General features: G+C 36.5%; 1 protein-coding gene across 1 annotated transcript in view; it reads right to left on the bottom strand.

Annotated features, from left to right (window-relative positions):
• The window catches only part of SLC9A3 (solute carrier family 9 member A3), a gene marked incomplete at both ends in the record, with an annotated part of 54,933 nt that overhangs the window by 23,989 nt on the left and 10,881 nt on the right, over positions 1–20,063 (bottom strand). The window contains 2 exons of the mRNA XM_079533494.1: positions 506–666; positions 6,006–6,308. Coding sequence (XP_079389620.1) covers positions 506–666; positions 6,006–6,308 — 464 coding nt within the window. The remainder of the gene's footprint in view (positions 1–505; positions 667–6,005; positions 6,309–20,063) is intronic.

The following is a 20,063-nucleotide window of genomic DNA, read 5'->3' on the forward strand; positions in this document are numbered from 1 at the left end:
GTAGCTTTCTCAGCTTTTGTTGTTTCAGCTAAACTCATTAATTCTTACCATATTTACCATTTCTTACCCCTATTTTCTTCTGTAGCAACAGTCTTTTACATACTTACATTTAAAGAATGCCATATCTTTCACTTTCTTCTGCCCTCCATTGTTTTCTTATTCAAGGTAGACAACCTTACTTGTTTTAAACTTTTTCGTAAGCTATGCTTTTTCTTGGTTATGCTTACTGTTCTCTCCTGAATTCTTTTCAACAAGTAATCAAGTTTTCTTGTGGAGTATTTTTATTCATTATGCAGTGGCAAAAACTTGATTCCTTGTGAAAACCAGTGATGTTGATACAGGAGTTTATAAGAAGTTTAGTATTTGGTTCTAGAAATCCCTCCAACATAAAGTATTTCATTTATGAGAGTGCGTTCAGAAAAGAAAAACAAACAAACAACAAACAAACAAACAACAAAAAGCCACTTGAGAGTTAGAGTGACCTCGGGATATATAGTTTACTTACCACAGTGACAGCATCATTCAGAAGTGATTCTCCAAAAACAATGATGAATAGAACTTCGTTGACATGGACTTCTTCAAATACTGCCAGCACAGCAACAGGATCCACAGCAGCAATCAAGCTGCCAAACAGGAGGAAATCCAGCAACCCACTGTCCAGGTGGCCTTCAAAACAAAGTACAAAAACTATAAGCAGATTCATCTTTGCGTTATCTGTAGTAATTGCCAGACTGTCATATCACAGACAAAACAAAATCCTTGAAAATAGAGATTCTAAGATTTAACTGGAAAGTATGGCATATAAGCTATTTAACATGTCCCTCATGATGTCAGCTTGTGTCCTATGAGATTTATTAGATCCAAAATCATACCATCTAACTCAGACTCTGGAAGCAGTACCTTATTCTTATGGCAAGGCACATGAGATTAAGTTTTTCCAGATATAAACCGCCTCTGTAGTTACATGTTGTATCATTCATCTGAAGTAAAATGTCTCAGCTTAGTTGACAACAGACAAGATGGCTGAAGTAATATTCCAGCACCCCTGAAGTAAATGTTCTAAAATACTACAAGAGGCCAAATTTGCCTCTTGCTCACTAAGAATGACTACAGTGGGGGCTTAACCACACTCTGTGCAGTTATACAGCATTTCTGTACCACTAGATGTATATTGACAGATGTAGTTGAGACAGTTGTTCCCAAATTATGTTCCACGAGGCCAGTATTACATTGCAGGTGGGCTCTAGAAACAGGTAAAGGACTAAAAGTTACAACTTCAATGTGCTTGTGTTGTAGCTCATGAGAATTTTGAATAATGGTGTTTCGTTGTTGTTGTTCATTGTTTTTTGTTGTTGCTCTTGATTATTTTTTTTTCAATGGTTTCAAAGGTTTAGGAACTACAGGATTCTGGTGACAAAGGAATACAGCACTTATTTATTGCATTAGTTTTTATCTTGTATTACTTATTAAGTTTACTTTGCTCACCTAAGGAAACAGAAATATGTGCAAACAGAATGAGGCATGCACTATCGTTTTAAAAGTAACAGCAAAGGGAAAGCTACAAAGATGGCTCTGCTAATTTCCTAAAGATCTTGCAAAATTTACCTTCTTCATGCAACCAAGAGTGGGATCCCAGTCCTTTTTATCTGAGGAACAGATTTTTGCAAGAGTAGAGAACAGGAAAAATCCCTCTGTGCTCATTAGTGGATGGAAGAGAAAACAAGGTTCATCAAGAGGAGAAAAAGATCATATGAGGAAGAACAAAGAAGGAATATGTACAGAATTCATTCATGAGAACACAGTGCAGAGGTCCAGGACAAAAAATTAATAGACAGTCGTATCAGGCATGATTTATATAAGTGAGGGAGAAATTGACCTGAATAAGTTATTTAGAAGAAAAAGTCAGAAAATAAATGGACAATAGCCCTGCCCGAGGGATCAATATTGCTTGTAAGGCACTTCTATTGCAACATGGCCACTCCCTTAGCAGAACACTTTTTTTAATCTAGAGTGTTTAGCGTTTAAAAAGTAACTGAGAGAGAAACTATATTCCAAATATTTGTTACAAAATACATAGGCATATTTACTCAAGAGAAGGACACTTAAATGGGAAGGCACAGACAACAAAAATGCAATAAAAGCCAATGATCTGAGGAAGCTGGAGAAAAACATATTCTTTCAGGGGTCTTGGTAAGGCCATGAAAACTGAAGCTCATAATTTGCATTAAAAAAAAAAAATATATAACTACTATTTAAAAAGCAAAACAAAACATAACAAACCCACGTGATAGATTTGTTCACTTTTGGACATATGGGACAGTGAATGGAGGAGTGAATCTTTCCACTTTTCATGTGAGAGGAAGGTCAAGTCAGTGAGATGGAGACTGTGCCAAAAGTTTTGAGAACAACCTTGAACTTAAATCTAAGTAATGATTCCATATAATGATGTCCATCTCTGCCAAGCTTAAAGAAAGACAAGCTCAATAACAATAATTACCAGATATCAGGGTACAATAAGCCTTTAAAATAACTTGGCTCACTGGGATTTCTTATCTTTTTTTATATGTTACCAATTATAATCATTGGTACATTCTTTGAAGAGTTGCAAAGCTAGTAAGCAAATATTTATGGAAAGGTTAGGACACATCCATAATTCCTACAACTTAATGTCAAGAGGCATGGGGTTGCTAGACCAGACTTTTAGTTAGACAAATAGATATTTCAAAGGGATACAAGATCATTGGTTCCTCCAGATCACTGGAGTCTGGAGTCACTAACTGTCAGCAGTAACACTTGAGCAAGGTAAGTTTGCTGGGCCCAAATCAAGACTCCCACACATACTCAACATATTGCCACAGCGACTTGTACAGGGAAAAAGATGTCCAAGTGTTAAGCACAACCACAATTACACAGTGCTATAGCACTCAGGCCTGTGTTGGTTTAACAGCAGGTTGTGAAGAGTTCAGTGCAATCAGCCAGAAGATTCATTAGATTCTTCTTCCCATGGCTGCTGGTTAATAGGTAAGGTGCTGAAATTATTTCACTTCTAAGGAAAGATTTCTCTGTTATTATCACCTTGTCTTTCCATTCTGTAAACTATAGATATATTATAAATATAGGTATAATTATAAATATATTATACCTATGAGAACACCAAATGGAAACAAAGTGCTTCTAGAATTTTTATTTATGTAGGAAATCTATGTAATTCAACCTGGATTAACTGCTTCCATATGAAGCAGTTCCACACTGATGATCAGTGTGAAGTAAATGATTACAGGATGATTCCATGGTAAAGTTGAAAGAAATTTTTTTCTATACATCTGCATTAGTGGATACACATTCCTACATACTAATTATATTACTTTAAGCAGTATTCATTCCAATTATAGAAAGAGTAGAGTAGAACCAAAAATACGTTTTAGAAACTCAGCAAGAAGGCACTATGAACTCTCCAAAAAACTGAGCAGCTCAGCACTTCTCCGTCTTCAGCAAACAAGTAAAAACAGCAAGGCTTCTCACACAGTCTGGTACTCAGATCTTGATGACATCTTGGAGGTCAACACAGTGAATTTAGTGGATTAGTAGTATGCGTCATGTAGATAATTTGAAGTCTCATTTAGTTTTGACAGAGAATGACACAGTTTAAATTAGGGACAGACTTCTCTGCCCTACTCCGTGACTCAAATTAGAGCTCTAGTAGGTTATAGTATGTCTTGTTGCTAAAACAGGTTGTGACAGTTAGCAATTACATTCTTTCTAAACACTGAAATTTGTGAGGCATGTCAGTCAATAGTCTGCCTTAGTGAACATCTTCCACATTTAGCTTATAAAGCTTTATCTGTGGCCGGCAGTGTGGGATGATTCTCTGTTTAACTCTAAGTTCAGAGCTTCAGTATCAGAACAAGTTCTAGTACGAGAACTGTTACAACTAATATTATACTTGTTCTAGTACAGTTTTGGTTCTATCACTGAAAGATCTGCATAGTGATGAAGCAACACATAATCACATAACAATGAAACAAAATATGCAGCTATCAAACACAGCTTGTACAATTAATCCAGAACTGTGTAAGGATTTGGATGAGAGCAAGGAGGTAAATGGGCTTTTCACTTCAAATAACACATTCAAGAAAACATTTTGCATGTCATACAGAGGTCAGTGCTTTTCTCTTCATGATTTTTATAATTTTTTTATAATTAGTAATTATCATTCATTCTATTTTCCGAAGAAGGATGTTAATAAATATAGGTTGACAGTATTTTTTAAATTGCTTCATAAAATTACCAAAAGAAAAAACAGTTTGGATGTTAAAAGAAATAAATTCTTGTCCAATCTGTTGTAGTATCAAGCAATACTGTGTGGAAACTTATGCCAGTATTTAATACTACACTGTTTGTTTAATGTTGATGCTTATCTTTACAATACATATAGATGCTATATTTACTTAAAAAGTCTTTTCCATTTCCCGTTGTTAACATTTCTATTCACCAAAGCCTGTATTTAACAAGTATGAGACTCAGTACAAAATATTGTGCCCAGAGGCTGAAAGAACATCTTACCTACTCACAGTTGACAGTAGTGCCTGTAGTCATCTTAGTAACTTCTTGTGACTTACAAAACATGATTTATCTCAAAGTCAGTTAAGTATCTAAAATGCAAGGTATCTCTGTCATGTATGTTGATACAAATACTTACGGTAACCATAAAAAGATGAATTTTGCTACGAACAAATTTGGAGTCAAGTTCTTCCATACATGGATTTTCATATAAAGACAAGAAATTCAGCTACAGGTTTCCTTTAAAATGAGTGTAATAGGTATCACAATGGAGTGCTTAAAGAAGCTAGCTTCAGATTCTCATACTCCCTGTGCTGGGTGCTTGGTTAGTATTAGAGACTAGAAAGTGGAGTGAAATTCTACTACCTTATCTTCTATAATAATGTGCTAATATCCTCTTTCTTCCAAGACAAAATATTTTTCTCTGAAACATCTGCAAACTCTAATATCTGAGGCATTCTTATAGCTGGACTGAAAAAAGAAGTCAGTGATAAATTACCCTGAATGTGTTGGCACTACTTTTTTCAGAGAGCAGACTCATGACTGTTAGTTGAGCCTATTCTACAACACAATACACACCTTGGCATCTCAGGGCCTCTTACTCCATCCAGGATCTCAGCACAGGTTGCAGAGAACAGAGGGGCAAAGTGCACAGGTAAAGCAGCATTATATTTATACCGCCTCTCAATAGCACTCAACAGTGCTCTTTAACTATCTTCTGGAACTCACCGACCTAAGGGAATTCTGAAGGGCGTTTGAGCTCCAGTGCAGATAACAAAAAAAACATAAATAGGACTCCTAAACACACATGCAAAGCACAATTAGTGCTAATTATTGCTGTCCAGGTGGCAGTACAAGGCTTTTATGCATGTCACATCTGCTTGAAGAGAAAGAGTCATTGTTCCATGTCTCTTCTAGCATCTCCATGCCCTTGCATACCATAGTAAAGTTAAGACAAAATCCATCTTACATGTGCTACTTGGCTCTGTAAGTCTTTACTCAAAATTTTTAGCATCAGAATGCAAAATACAGATGTCATGAATACATACCCACTCAGCAAACATTGCTTCCTTGATATTAGACCTGACGGAAGAGAGACATTTCCTTTCAATGTTAACTTTTAAGTTTAAGAAACAAACCCTTCAGAATGTATTTTTTTTGTCCAGGTGACCAGAAGCAGGATGAATCCTCAGCTTGATCCTGAGAATGTACGCAGACATTTAGAGCATGGAAATATGAGAGGCACAGATACAAGTCGCTTTTGATCTTAATTCAGAGATGAGTTCTGAGATCATTCTGAAATTTGGAAAATATTATTACAAGTTGCTCCAGTTAAAATCTGACTTTTCTGCTGACAAGTGCTGTTAAATTGCAATGTATACCCTGTTCTAACAGCTGGCATCCACTAACTTTCATAATTGTACCTTTTAACAGATCAAACTTACCCATTATTCCTGTCCGATAGACACCATAGAGAGATAAACCAGTTGTGGCTGCATTCCATACGGTCCCAATGACAGCATACAAAAGAATGGAACCAAGATTTCCAAAGAATAACCTATTTGGCATAAAATATCCAGCATCCAGAACAATGGGAGGCAGCAGATAGAAAAAAAACACGTCCGGTGTAAGGGTAAAAGAGGCAATGTGATCTGCTGCCCATACAATGCCACCAAGGAGGACACCAAGAACAATCAGTAGAGCACTCTCTGGAACCACCCGAGTGACTTTGTGGGACAAGTGGAAAACTGCAATGAAAAAAGGAAAACAGTGTATGAGAACTGGGAAGAAGTTCACCAACAGTTGCTAGCTGGTAATTTTGAAACAAACTTCTTGCTTTCCTTGCTATTAGAACCCCCACGGCATGCATGTAATGCATGGGACACAGCCTGTCAGAACCCAAAACCCATCTTTTCGAAAAACAAAACAAAAACATTGATTTTCAGATTTTATCCAGGCGGAATATTTAATTCATATTTAACCTCTTATAAAGCCTCGTATAAAAGTTCCACATTCATTTCCTTTCTTGGACTATCTTCTCTTTGAAAGATTTGCTTAGGGAAAGAAGGCGTTCTTTGCAAAAGAGTTCAGTACAAGAATGAAAAGAAATAGAAAAATGCTGGAAATATACTCCTTTGTGGTTTAGTTCTATATCTAAAAATATGCACTTAAGATCCCAATATTTGTCTTTAGAAGTAGTCAGTGCACTAGCAGATATGTTGAAGGATGGAAAGAGAAGTAAGCCAAAAAAATAATTAGTTTTAAGTCAACTCTTTTTTAAATTACTGAAGAATATTATATGAAAATGTAGCCTGCAACAGGAAGAGAATGGAGCTGACAAAGTGGGAGATCACTTTGGGGCCCTTACCTCAAGATATCCCTAGCAAGAATTTCAGCCATAAAACATTCCAACTTTCTAAAGTACAGCAGAAGGATCTTCTCCATGCAGAGGTCTTAGATCAGGTTAACTCATCCTTAGAGATCCTCAATACTATTTAAGTATTTGCCCTAGTCAAACATTTACATGTTACCTTTTGAAGTAATTTTAGGGCCCCATTTTTGAAATGTCTCTTTTTCCTGGCTGCATCTACACAGATAGCATGAGAAGCACAGCTCATCACAATGGTGGTAGCAGAAAAAGATCCTTACAGTTGTATGACATCCATGAACTGATCAGAAGAGAAAACATTGTGGGGAAAATGAGAGCAGCCTGCCTACGTCAGCATTCCCACCACAGTGAGAACGAATGCATGTTTTCCTAAGGGTCTGTAGAAGAGATTTGAAAACTAAGCCATTTTAGAAGATATCTTGAGAATGGGATTAAAAAAACAGCAATCACACATAAAAGCAAACAGCACTCAGTGATGTTGGCTAACCTATGCTAGTTCACTTTATCATTTGGGTCTTGCAATCAATCGCTACATAACACTCCACAGAAACAAATTCTGTGGCTTTCACAGTTTTCCCTCTTTATAATAAAATCCCTCAAATTTTGCCTTAGTTTAAAAAAGGAAAAAAAAAAAAGCTAATATTCCATGTGTAAAAATTGTGGCATTTAACTTTTCAAAAGTCTTTACTACTGGCTATTCTTTATTCCTTGAATTTCCAGTCAGTGAATTATCAACTAATCTATTATCTCGTGGAGTAGGGATTATATCCTTATTCCTGAAAATGAATGGTACTGAGCTAATGTTACTACAGTCTGTTTTTCCAACTCCTATTTTAATAGACAAACTGTAACTAAAAGAAGTTAAAACTTTAAAATAAAACAGTAAATGCATTTCAAAACAAGATATTCAGAAAATACCAAGATGTACTTCAGCTAAAAATTCATATTCCATAGAATTCTCATTTTTACCATCAAAAACTAGTTTCTCCAGTGAGTGCTGAAAACTCAACTAGATTTTGCTTATAACGTTGTCACCTTCCCCTAGAAGCTGTTCCCATGAATTCAGCTACAGCAACACCCACATCATTCTGTGTTCCCTTTAACACTGATCAGCTGATGATACATGTACAACATTTGAGTATTATTAGTATCATTAGCAGAATCCTGGTGTCTGTAAGCCTAGAAATATGTAAAAGGAAGATTCCACAACTGATGCAATTAAATGAAATAACTTCAGACTAGGATGCAACTGGAATTTTGACTTCATATTTTCATTTAAATTCTTTTTCAAGGTACGTACATGCATAAATTATATTTAATAAAGATTGTGTAATATAGTTATAGCATCTATGGGACTTGATAAACATTAATCCCAAATTCATTCCCTAATATTTTTTTAACACTCACTGTTTAGAGGTTATGTCCCTAACGTGCTCTGAGTGTGTTGACAGCCTTGGAGAGATCCAGAAATAGCCCGACAAAGTTGTGGACACAAGATAAAGTAAGTAGAAGAACTGGAAGTTTTAATTACATAGGTTGCTCCAAAAGTAATGCCTCTTATTTATTTCCATGGAAACTATAACAAGTTCAAAGAGCAGAATAATATCATTTGATAGAGCAAATTTTCAGCTACAAATCTGTATTTTTCAGCATAGTCACCATCATTAGCCATGCATTTTTGCCACAGTAAACAAAAGCATGGCATGGTTGCAAAAATCTGCATGACTATCTGGAATATGGTATTTCTTTCACATCATTGTTGCCACTGCTGAAAAGTACCACCCACTGCCTCATTCTGCTTGCATCCATTGGCTGGTCTTCACAAACATTCAACAAGCATTCATGTATGCCAGTGGTGCAATTATTTTCACATGGAGGAATTCAATTATGCACCTTTGCTTCATATGAACTTCCATGTCAGATACCAAATTGTCAGACTGACCCTCTACTGCCATCTGTCACACAGCAACAAAATACAACAGAATATTGGCAGTAAGGCTCAACCTTTACTGCCTTAAAACCAACATCCGTGTCTGAAATTACGAGCTAATATAATAAAATAGGAGGCATCACTTTCGGAGCATCCCCTCATACATCTGTGTGCCTAGCTTGAATAGATATTCCACCTGACTGAGAAGTAAAATATTATCCAGAAATTATGGACAATTATGAACCTACGGTTGTGAAAGAAATCCCAAGCATCAGTAAGGACAGCAAGCAGTGCAGCTCATATAAATTACTCTGTGAGCCACCCAAAGGTGAAATTTAGACTGTTTTCACTGCTGTCAATTCTGAAAAGTAAATGAATGCCTATTAATGAGGCAAGGGAAAGAGCAAAGAAACACAAATAAGCACAATATTTAAAGAAAATTTTTGCCTTTCATTTGCCATTTCATGCTAAGCCTGGCTTAGCAGATTAAACTGCGCTGTGGATAAAGTGCACTTGAATTCAAGTATCACTGAAGTAGAAGCTTCCTACAAAGTTGAGAAACAATTGCACAGCATAAACTTCCTGGAAAAAACAAAACAAAACAAAACAAAAGACCTGACACTTCTTCCTTTAAGATCCATGAAAAGGAACTGTAGCATTTGAAATATCTCAGAAGGAAGACAAAAATTACCTGATTATTATTTGATAGTTGGGTCCAGTTTCTTTTGAATCTAGTAAAACAATATACTCAAAGTAAGTTTCCCACACTTGAAGAATACAGTAACTTAGATTAAATCCTGCAGTGGAATTTACAACATTCAGTGAACTGTCTGCTAGTCTTTAAAGTGTCCTGAAGCTGCTTTAAAGGAAGCAATTCGACAGATCAGCCTTTTTCTCATTCACTAAATAAAATGACTGGTTTCTAAATAAAAAAGGGAAGTTAAGCAACAAGAAGAAAAAACAAGAGAGTAAAAAACAAGATGTCATGTACAATTCATGTTCAAATCATTTAATTTTGTAGATCCGCAAGCAAAAAGAATTTGAAGTAGATTTTTCTAGATTTCTTTCCAAATTCTCTCTAACAGAACCTGTTATTTTTTATGAATACTGAATTTTAGTTATCAAGAGAAACAATTCAGTGACTGGATTTCAGAATTTTTGGCTTTGTTTCCAGCTGAAATGACAGAGTTTCCACCTGAACATACAGCATTTTAAAATTAAAAAGCTGGAATTATCTGTTTAATATTCTGCTAAATTCCTGGATTTATACAGCAACTCCAACACTTCCCTAAGAGATTAATGACATTTTCATTAACTTTATTACTCTAAAGTCAAGACCTTGTAAATACTGAGAAAATTCTGATAGTGTCAGAGTCACTGCAACCACCAAAGCCACAGCATGTAAACAATATGCAGCAGGTCATTCAAAAAAATTAAGAGCTGATTTATAAAGATGCTATTAATTATCTGCTGAAATGTTTTGTTGCTCTCTTATTTGCTTGCTTGTTTGCTTTAATACTTCTTCAAATAAAATCCAAGGAATCAAAAAATTAAATTATAAGCAGATTTTTCAGCCTTTTGGCTTCCATAGTTTGCCTGAGAGTGCAGAAATCAATTTGCAAACATTTCTTAGTTCCTTCTACCACTACTGGCAGTTTGGTTTATATCAGCTGTATTTTTGCTAGTGGGTCAAGCAAACACTGCTAATACACTATTAGTGTGATTTTCAGTTTTGAGTTTGTATTTTCATATACATAGATCAAATAATCATATGATATCAAGTCACAGTTGACTCTGAGATCCAAGACTTGATTCTCTCTAACTTCTGAGAAGCCTTACCACTGACCAAAAGTAAAAGCAAAACACTGCAACTTTTAGTGATTCTGTACATTTTCTTTTTAGATACGCTATCCATAGTATCTTCCTGCTTATGCAGCCTGCACAGAGGATCTAGGAATTTCAGTTATGATCATAAGAACTGGAAGAACTATTTGATCACACATCAAAAACCTCCATTATCACAACTCCACACATGATGATCCTCATTTCAGAGATTTTGCTCCTGCTAAATCTCTGTGAAGGTACATCATCAGCCTTCACCTCTTTCTATCAGAGTATTCATAGCAATTTTATACCCATTTGCCTGTGTGAAAATTATTTCAATTTTCTTAAACAGTTCTTTAACCGTGATGATAAATCCTTAATTTCTTGTTATATATCCGCAGGGAAAAACCTATCTCTTTCTGTTGCTTGTCTTTGTACTGTTACAGCAAGCTGTTTATCTTCACTCTCCAGTTGAGCTCTGTCTATTTCATTCTGAGTTCAAGAGTCATCAGAAGTATAGACTGCCTTCTGCATCAGTTACCATAGGAGCAACATGTCCAACACCATTAATAATTTCCAGTCACAGGTATAATCTATAGTTCTGCTACGCCCTGGCTTCATTATCCCATTGGTGACTCACAGTCAACCCGTGTACAGTTTGTGTACAGTTCATACATACACATGCCACTCTCTTCTTGTTCACAACTTCACGTAGAAATTCTTGTTACCATTCCCTGAGTGAAATTTCTCTTAGTATTTTAGCTTTTTTTTTTTTTCATTTTCTCTTGCTCTTAGAATTGCATAATTATTTTAGTTCAGTAATGAGATCTACAGTACATGATGCTTATGGAAATTATATCTGAAACCTGCAATAGGATACTTACTTTTTTTGCAGTGGAAATTAAAACAAACAAACAAAAACCTGCATAAGACTTGTACAAAAAATTAACTTTATATTACATGTACAAATAATCTCCTTATCGTTTCTTTCGTTACCTTGTCCTACCTTCGATCTCCTAGTAACCTGTATATCCATTTAGGTCTAAATCAAGAAAAAAAATCTTTCATTGTGTTCTAAAAGGGTTCATTTCAAAGAAACTCAAAGCACTAAAAAGCACAAAGCACAAGGAACTGCCTTTCTCATCTGTCCAGGAAATGTCTGAGCAGACTCCACATGGCTGAAGCTGCTCATTACAATTTGTATTTGCTTTTTTAAGCTTTATCTACAGAGCACACTCAGTATTTATTTCCTGGTCAGATGACCGATAACATTTTTTATAGTTTTTCAGATTCTGTTCTGTGGATGTGTCAACAAAGGTATTCTTATGAATTGATTTAGATGTTTTTGAATTGTTTACATACAGGAGATAGAAAACATTTAAGGAAATAGCTTTTACTAATTACTTAGTCAGAACTTAAATTATTGTGTGAATCATATGCTTTTACCAAATCTAGCAAAATAAGATTTACTGAGAAAAACAAGAGATATTCTATCTATGAAGAAACTTGGACCAAATATTTTATACCCACATATCATGTAACAAGTAGTATGAGTATTTTTTGGTATAGGCCCTTGGGTACTGTCTTAGAATCAAAGAATCATAGAATGGCTTGTGTTGGAAGGGACCTCAAGATCCAACCCCCCTGGCACAGGCAGGGAAGCCAGCCACCAGATCAAATCCTGGATTAGGTTGTGCAGGGTCCCATCCAACACAGCCTTAAACATCTTCAGGAATGGGGCATGCACAACCTCTCTGGGCAGCCTGTTCCAGCACCTGATCACACGCTCAGTAAAAATCCCCTGACATCTAATCTAAATCTCCCTTCCTTTAGTTGAAAACCATTCTCCCTCGCCCTATCTGTATCAACCCTTGTAAAAAGTTGATTTCCCTCATGTTTATAAATTCCCTTTAAATATTGGAATGCCACAGTGAGGTCTTCCCACATCCTTCTATTTTCCAGGCTGAACAAGCCTAATACCTTCAGTCTATCTTCATAGCAGAGGTGTTCCAGCCCTTAGATCATCCTCATAACCCTCCCGTGGACCCTTTCCAAAAGCTCCATACCTGTCTTTTGTTGGGTTCCCCAGACTTGGACACAGTATTTCACCTGGGGCTTTGCAAGGGTGGGATAGAGGAGAGCAGTCACTTCCCCGTCTTAAATAAAGTACTAGAACATGAATATTAATAGTAATCATTCTTGTTCTTCGACATATTTTTTGTAAGCAAGACACAAAGTCCTTCATATTTAACTTGTTTAGATAAACTGGTCTGAGCTTAGTTTTATCCAGCTCATGAAAGATTTCTTTGTCACATATGCAATGATTACCATTTAAAAAGTGTACAGCATTTTAATGAGCTCATTAAATAGGAGATTTTGGGTCACTGTTCTCTGTAGGTGAACAATTAACAAAATACATTAGCAATTAAAAGTGCAACCAACATACAGGTCAAGGTTCCCAGCTGACAGGTCATAACATAACAAGATAGCCCCAAGTCAAATTCAAAGAAGTGTGTGAGTAAGCAACTATTATCTCTATAAGCAGTTAGAGCATAATGAAGTTTAAGCAGTTGGGTACAGATTATCATAATTATGCCAAGTAGTTCTTTTTTGAAGGAACAGTCCCACTGCAGTGCAAGTGCAAGCACTTGGCCCTTACGGAACTGAACGACACTAAAAGATAAATGGGAACAGTCAAAAATAATATTTCAAAATGAGAGCAGAGTGCACATTAGAAAAACCTTGAAGTGTAATAGAGGATATAAAACAGGGCAGCAAATTATCAGAAAAACCACTTCACTTCCTGTGTAAAGGTATCAGAATTAAGTTTTAAAGATAATCTTCTTGAACAAGATAATGCTCCTCACTGAGGACTGAGGTCATTTCAGGTTTGCTATGGCTTTTCCGTGTAAGGATTCTCTTTCAGTACACAATATTCTATAGTTAATACAAATATAAATGTGGAGTTGAATCATTTCATACAGTGTATTTGAGAAAAATGTTTCCTTAGGACCTTTACTTTAACATGACAAATGAATTAAAACAAGTCTCCATTTGAGTATGTTTTGTCTTTTGCTCATACAGATAAAGAACTTCAAAGAAGTGGATTACTAGTGATATATGGAAACAGTTATGGTATTAAGATAAATTACACAAAAAATTACCAAAGCCTGAACGCACCACAGGATAAGTTATTTTCCTTGTTTCGGGTCCATTCCAGGTACAAGCTAAAAAGGAAGATAAAGAAGAGGAGAGGGACCTGAGTGTTCTGGTAGGGTGGCCATGAGCCAGCAGTGTGTCCTGGTGGCCAGAAGGCCAGTTGTATCTTGGGGTGCATTCAAAATTTGTGGCCTGCAGGTTGAGGGAGGTGATCCTCCCCTCTACTCTGCCCTGGTGAGGCATGTTTAGAACACTGTGTCCAGTTCTGGGCTCCCCAGTTCAGAAAAGACAGGGATCTCCTAGAAGGAATCCAGTGGAGGACCACAAAGATGATAAAGGTCCTGGAGTATCTCCTGTATGAGAAAGAGCTGAGCAACCTGGGTCTGCTCAAACTGGGGAAAAGAAGGCTGATGGGGGATCCAAATAATGCTTATAAATATCTAAAGGGAGGTGGGAGGCTAATGAGGCCAAGCTATTCTTGGTGGTGAGCAGTGACAGGATGAAGAGCAGTGGCCTAAAACTTGGACACAGGAAGTTCCATACAAACATGCAGAAGAACTTCTTTACGGTAAAGATGATGGAGCACAAGAACAGGTTGACCAGAGAGGTTGTGGAGTTTCCATCTGTGAAGATATTCAAGACCTGTCTGCATGCCTACCTGTGTGACCTATTGTAGGTACCTTCTTTATGAGGGGGATTGGACTTGATGATCTCTTGAGGTCCCTTTCAACCCCTCTAAATGTGTGATTCTGTGAAAAAGTCTAATACTGGTGCTTGAAACTGAAAATTTACTTCTAGTGTAGGGACTTTCTGTTCTTCTTCCTCCAGGGCATGGCAAGGATTTCTTACTGGTTGCTGCCTATTAGGAGAGATATAATTATAGCTTAAGATCTGAGGGGAATAGCAATGAAGAGTGCTCCAAGTCATAGGGTAGGAAAACAGTTTTTAGTACAACTCAGTTTTTACAAATTAATTATTTTTACTAACAAGCTTGAATCAGTTTTAAGAGAAAACACTCCCTCTAAGTATAAGGTATTAAGAACGATGAATAAAATATGCCCAAAACATAAAAAAGAGTATTTTCCTGAGATTCTTACAGGGTTGTGGAAGTCCCTTAGTGAAGTATTTGGGATTTCAAAACTTTGTGAGGAAAACAGAGAAAAAATAAGTTTTCTATGAGGCTGCCAGTGAAAACATTTGTCACTCACCTATTTCTCCACATACAAATCCCTTTATGGAGCTCCACTTAATGATAGACTCCCTTGTTTAATATTAATAAGTTCCAATCAAAAAGAAGATGGTAAGGAATTGAGCAAGGAAGATGATATTTGTGAAAGACGTAGGTAAGAAATCCAATGTTACAATCCTTATTGTATGTTGAACTATATGAACACTTATTTGTTCATTGGAAGTTTCTGAAAGCAACATTTTTACCAATCTATCCTGAGAGTTTCTGACTTAGGCAACAGAGAGCAGATGACAAGACATGCTTCCTTACTGGATGCATACCTTCCAGACCTTAAAAGAAGTATGTTGTCAGAAATCTACGATTTATTTTTCCAGAGAGCAAAGCTGAGACCTTTCTTTTCTCACAATTAGGTCTGAGATGCCATTATTGAATACACTCTAATGTGGCGCCTTTTTTTTTTTGTTTGTCCTTACAGCTTTTCTGAGGAAGTAATATATTAACTCTCATATCTTTATTATCTCCTTTGAGAGCTGAAGAACACACTAGTAACAAGAAGAATAGAAGACTGGATAGTGACCTCATACTGCATAATGTGTTACATGGAAAGTAGCTTCGGTATTTCAAAATAGGGTAGAAAGGTAATTGCGTGACAATTGTATCTTCAACTATGCATTTGCATTTTGTAGTGCATATAGAGACAAAATAGGAAATCTTAGCATTGCTGAGTATGCAAAAGGAATTTCCTGGTAAGATTAGCTTAATTTGTCACAGTTAAGAAAGTTAAAGGAGGGAAAAATCCAACTGTCTAAAAGCTACATTTGTAATAACTCACATCTCAAATCTCGTTACTGCAAGTAGCTGCATGTTTCAAGAAGAAAGGAAGGTGGAAACAAAACTCAAACCTCTTCCTACCTAAAAATCAACATCCCAGAATATCATGCACATAGAATAAACATGGTACTCAATACAAGATCATGTCAGCATAGGATCCTTTACATTATCAGATCCCTGTCAACAAGGAATAAAGATTTTACATGTACTTCTAAGTATGTTAGTGCAAAATTAATTATGTGAGAGCAGTTCAGTATAAATAAAATGTTGCACCTAGTATGTGAATAGTAATGTCTATATTGAAGGGAGCTAAATTACTTAACATAGATAAATCAGAAATGAAAGAATGACTACAGATGGAAAAAAAAGTGTATAAGACTTAAATCTTAAAAGCTCAGTTTAGCACTTCCATATGTACATAAATGCCAGGGTAGGTAAGAGAGGGAAAGAAAGAGAGAGAGAGAGAGAGAGAGAGAGAGAGAGAGAGAGAGAGAGAGAGAGGAAAGAAAGTTAATGAAGAAAAATGATAGAGGAATGTCAAGCCAAATTTCAACTGAATTTTCCACAAATGTATGGATTCTGCACTCTCTATGCGCATAGCATCTAAGTAATTGTATGATACATGGGATATATTTTACCATTTTCTTTTCAGTCCTGGTCAACCTCCTGTAGCTGTCTCTGTTTGAAAAGGATAATTGGACTAGATGACTTCCAAAGCTCCTTTTCAACCTCAGACATTCTGTAATTAATGTTTAGCTTGTGAACAACTAAACCAGTTTCATAATTTGCATGTCTGTTAGTCATATTCATCACTGACATGCATTTCCCAGAGTATCAGGGGAGTTCTCAAGATTCTTTCAGTCACAGATGAAGATAATCTGTTTTAGGGACTACAGTACAAGCACTGCTATAGTGTCTATTAGCTGTATTTTACAGCACTGGACAATAAACAGAAAAAATATTTATCACATGGGCAATGGGTATACAGACCAGATAATACTGATTCTACTACACGAGGCAGTAAAAGGAAAATAGAGCTACAGACCATTCATTCTTAATTTGCGTAGGTCTTTCCTAACCTAAGATCTTCAGAACACATACATAAGTTGAGTTCCCATCTGCACAGGCAGATTTATCTTCGGGCGGTTTTAATTTTTCCTTCTGAATCACAATAAGCAGCTTTTTACATCCTCATACTTTCAGACACCAGTGGCATTTCTCAAGTGAACATGCCTTGAAAACTTCACTTTTAATAGCATAAACTATGTTGTATTCCTCTGGAAAGTCTGAATAATTAAGATACTTTATTGAGTGCTTCAGAGCAAAAAGCTTTAGCATTTCAGTTAATTAGCCTTTTTTCTTTTTTTACTCTTTTATTCACAACTATTCAAGACACAAAAATGAGACGTTCTTCTGTTAGTGAAATGGTAAAGAATATAAGGTTGCAAATAAGAGTAATGTATCATAGTAGAATCACGGAATCATAGAATCTTGTTGGAAAATGCCACTAGGATCATCTTGTCCAACTGTTAAAACATCATCACCATTGCCCACCATGCCCCCAAGTGCCACATCTATCCTTTTCTTGAAAACCTCCAGGGATGATGACTCCACCACTTGCCTGCACAGACTGCCTCAAAGCCTTGCCACTATATCTGAGAAGAAATTTTCCAAATATACGCAACCTGAACACTCCCTCATGTAATTTAAGGCCATTACCTTTCGTCCTATTGCAAGTTACCTGGGAGAAGAGGCCAAAAACCCTGCTTCACAACAATTTCCTTTCAGGTAGCTGTAGAGAGCAACAAGGTCTCCTCTGAGCCTCCTCTTCTCCAGACTAAACCACCCCAGTTCCATCACCAGCTCCTCATAAGACTTGTGCATCAGACCCTTCACCAGCTTCATTGCCCTTATGCTCTAGCACCTCAGTGACTTCCCTGTAGTGAGAGGTCCAAAACTGAATAAAGTACTCTAGGTGCAGCCTCACCAGTACCAAAAACAGAGATGACCATCTTCCAAGTCCTGCAGGCTACACTATTTCAGATAGCCAGGACACCACCACGTATTAATGAATTGCCACTCTCCTTCACTGCATTATAAATGTAACAGCTCTTTTTTAGACCCATATTGAAAGTGTAATAACATTATCCTAACACTAGGTAATGTCTGGTTGTTGATCAAATTAGCATGGGTGTGGGGTATGAGGAGGTGAATTACAAGGGCCCCATTGATGATTAATTTCAGTGCTGTATTTATCACAATATACAGAAAAGAAAGTGCAGTTTCTGGACTCGTGGTTTTTATTTCTAATGAAACTCTTGGAAAAACGAAGAGCTTATATTCCTAAATATTATCCAGAAAAAAAGGGTAACAAAAAAACCCTTCTTTTCCTGGATACTTCTACTTCATTAGATATATACCTTTTCATAATTTGCAGGGCATGAGTTTCAGAATCTGTTATAGATAGAAGACAGCCACTCAAACAACTGGCTTGAGTGATCTACAATCTGCCTTGTTTTACAGCATATATTTTGTTCTTTTTGAGTGGAATTAAAAGAGTTTGCTGCATTATACATTATGGAATACATAAGCAGAAGAAATAAAGTACGTATTAAAATAGAAAAATAAAGTTTCTGCCACTGTGGATAGCTAAACCTTTTAAAAAACTTGTTATGTGCAATGATGCAATGCAGCAACTGGCAGATATATAATCCCCCTTTTAAACATCCAGAAAAAATAAGGGTTTATAGGACTGTTAAGAAAGGATAAGATAGTGGCTCCCCACATTGAAGGAATACTTAATATAGCACTGAAGAAAACAAAGTGATGCTTACTATTTACCTTACCTATAAAATGCCTTACTAGTGGGGAAAAAATAAGCCTTGCTATGCATGCTCATTTTACACCTCTAACATGCTGTATCCTCTAAGATACACCAGTCCAGAAGAAAATATGTAGAGCTACTGAATAAATCCCTCTGAAGACAGATTCAACAAGCCAAGAATCTGTTTTCTTGAAGCCTTATAGAGCAAATTCTAAAATAATTTTGCATAACTCATTCATGGCAAGAGATTACAAATAATGGACATATTTATAGAATCAGCCATTAGCTTATGAAGAAATTCTTTCAGTGAATGGAAAAGTAAAATTAACAGAAAATCTTTTAGACTTTAGCAAATATTTATCTTCTTTATGATAAAATAACATAAATTAAAAAATATATGAAGTAATATGTAAACCTGTTATACATTCAATATAAAGCTGTTTGAATCTTCTGCGACATGTATCTTCACATAATAATTCATCTTGTAGGAACCTAAGACAAGTTGTAGAAGCCACAGAATCACGTAATTGCTGAATGGTGAAGGTTGGAAGAGATCTCAGACAACTTTTGAACATCTGTCTCTAAGGATTAAAACTCCGCATTTCTTTGGGCAACCTGTGCCAATACTCTATCACGCACACAGTAAAGAAGTGTCTCCTGATACTGATATTAAAAGGAGTCTCTTCTTTTCCAGGTTGTGCCCATTTTGTCCTGAAATGATCCTGGTTCCATCCTCATTGTATCCTCACTTCTAGGATCTATAAACATTGATAAATATTGATAAATATCCCCCCTGTGCCTTGTCTTCTCTAGACCAAAGAGTGTCAATATTCTCAACCTTTCCTTGTACAATAGGTGCTTCAGTCCCTTGATCGTATTTTTGATTTCCATCTGTGCTGGACTCTCTCTAGTAACTCCATCTCTTTTGTTCTGGGAACCTAAAACCTGGACACATTACTTCTGGAGTGGCCCCACTGGTGCTGAGGGAAAGAATCACCTCCTTCAACCTGCTGTCAACACTTTGCACAAAGAGCCCTAGAATACTGTAAGTCTTCTTAATGGAAAAGTGCACATTCCCGATGTTCATCTTGCTATCTACCAGGAATTCCAGGTTCTTTTCTGTGAAGCTTCCTTACAGCTGGGTCAATCCCACAATGTACTGGTGCCTCGGGTTGTTTTAGGCCCATCTCTCCACCCTTTTCTCTTGTCACTTTCTGGGGTGTGGACCCACAGGTTCCTCCACTCAGCTAGTCATGGAACTGGGCCAAATCAGCCCATAAACCATCAACAATGTGGTTCCTGTTAGTTCATTTCTTCAGGCTGTCAACACCTCTATAGATGGCAGCACAACTTCCTC

The sequence above is a fragment of the Tetrao urogallus genome, assembly GCF_951394365.1.
Source record: "Tetrao urogallus genome assembly, chromosome: 3".
NCBI lineage: Eukaryota > Metazoa > Chordata > Aves > Galliformes > Phasianidae > Tetrao > Tetrao urogallus.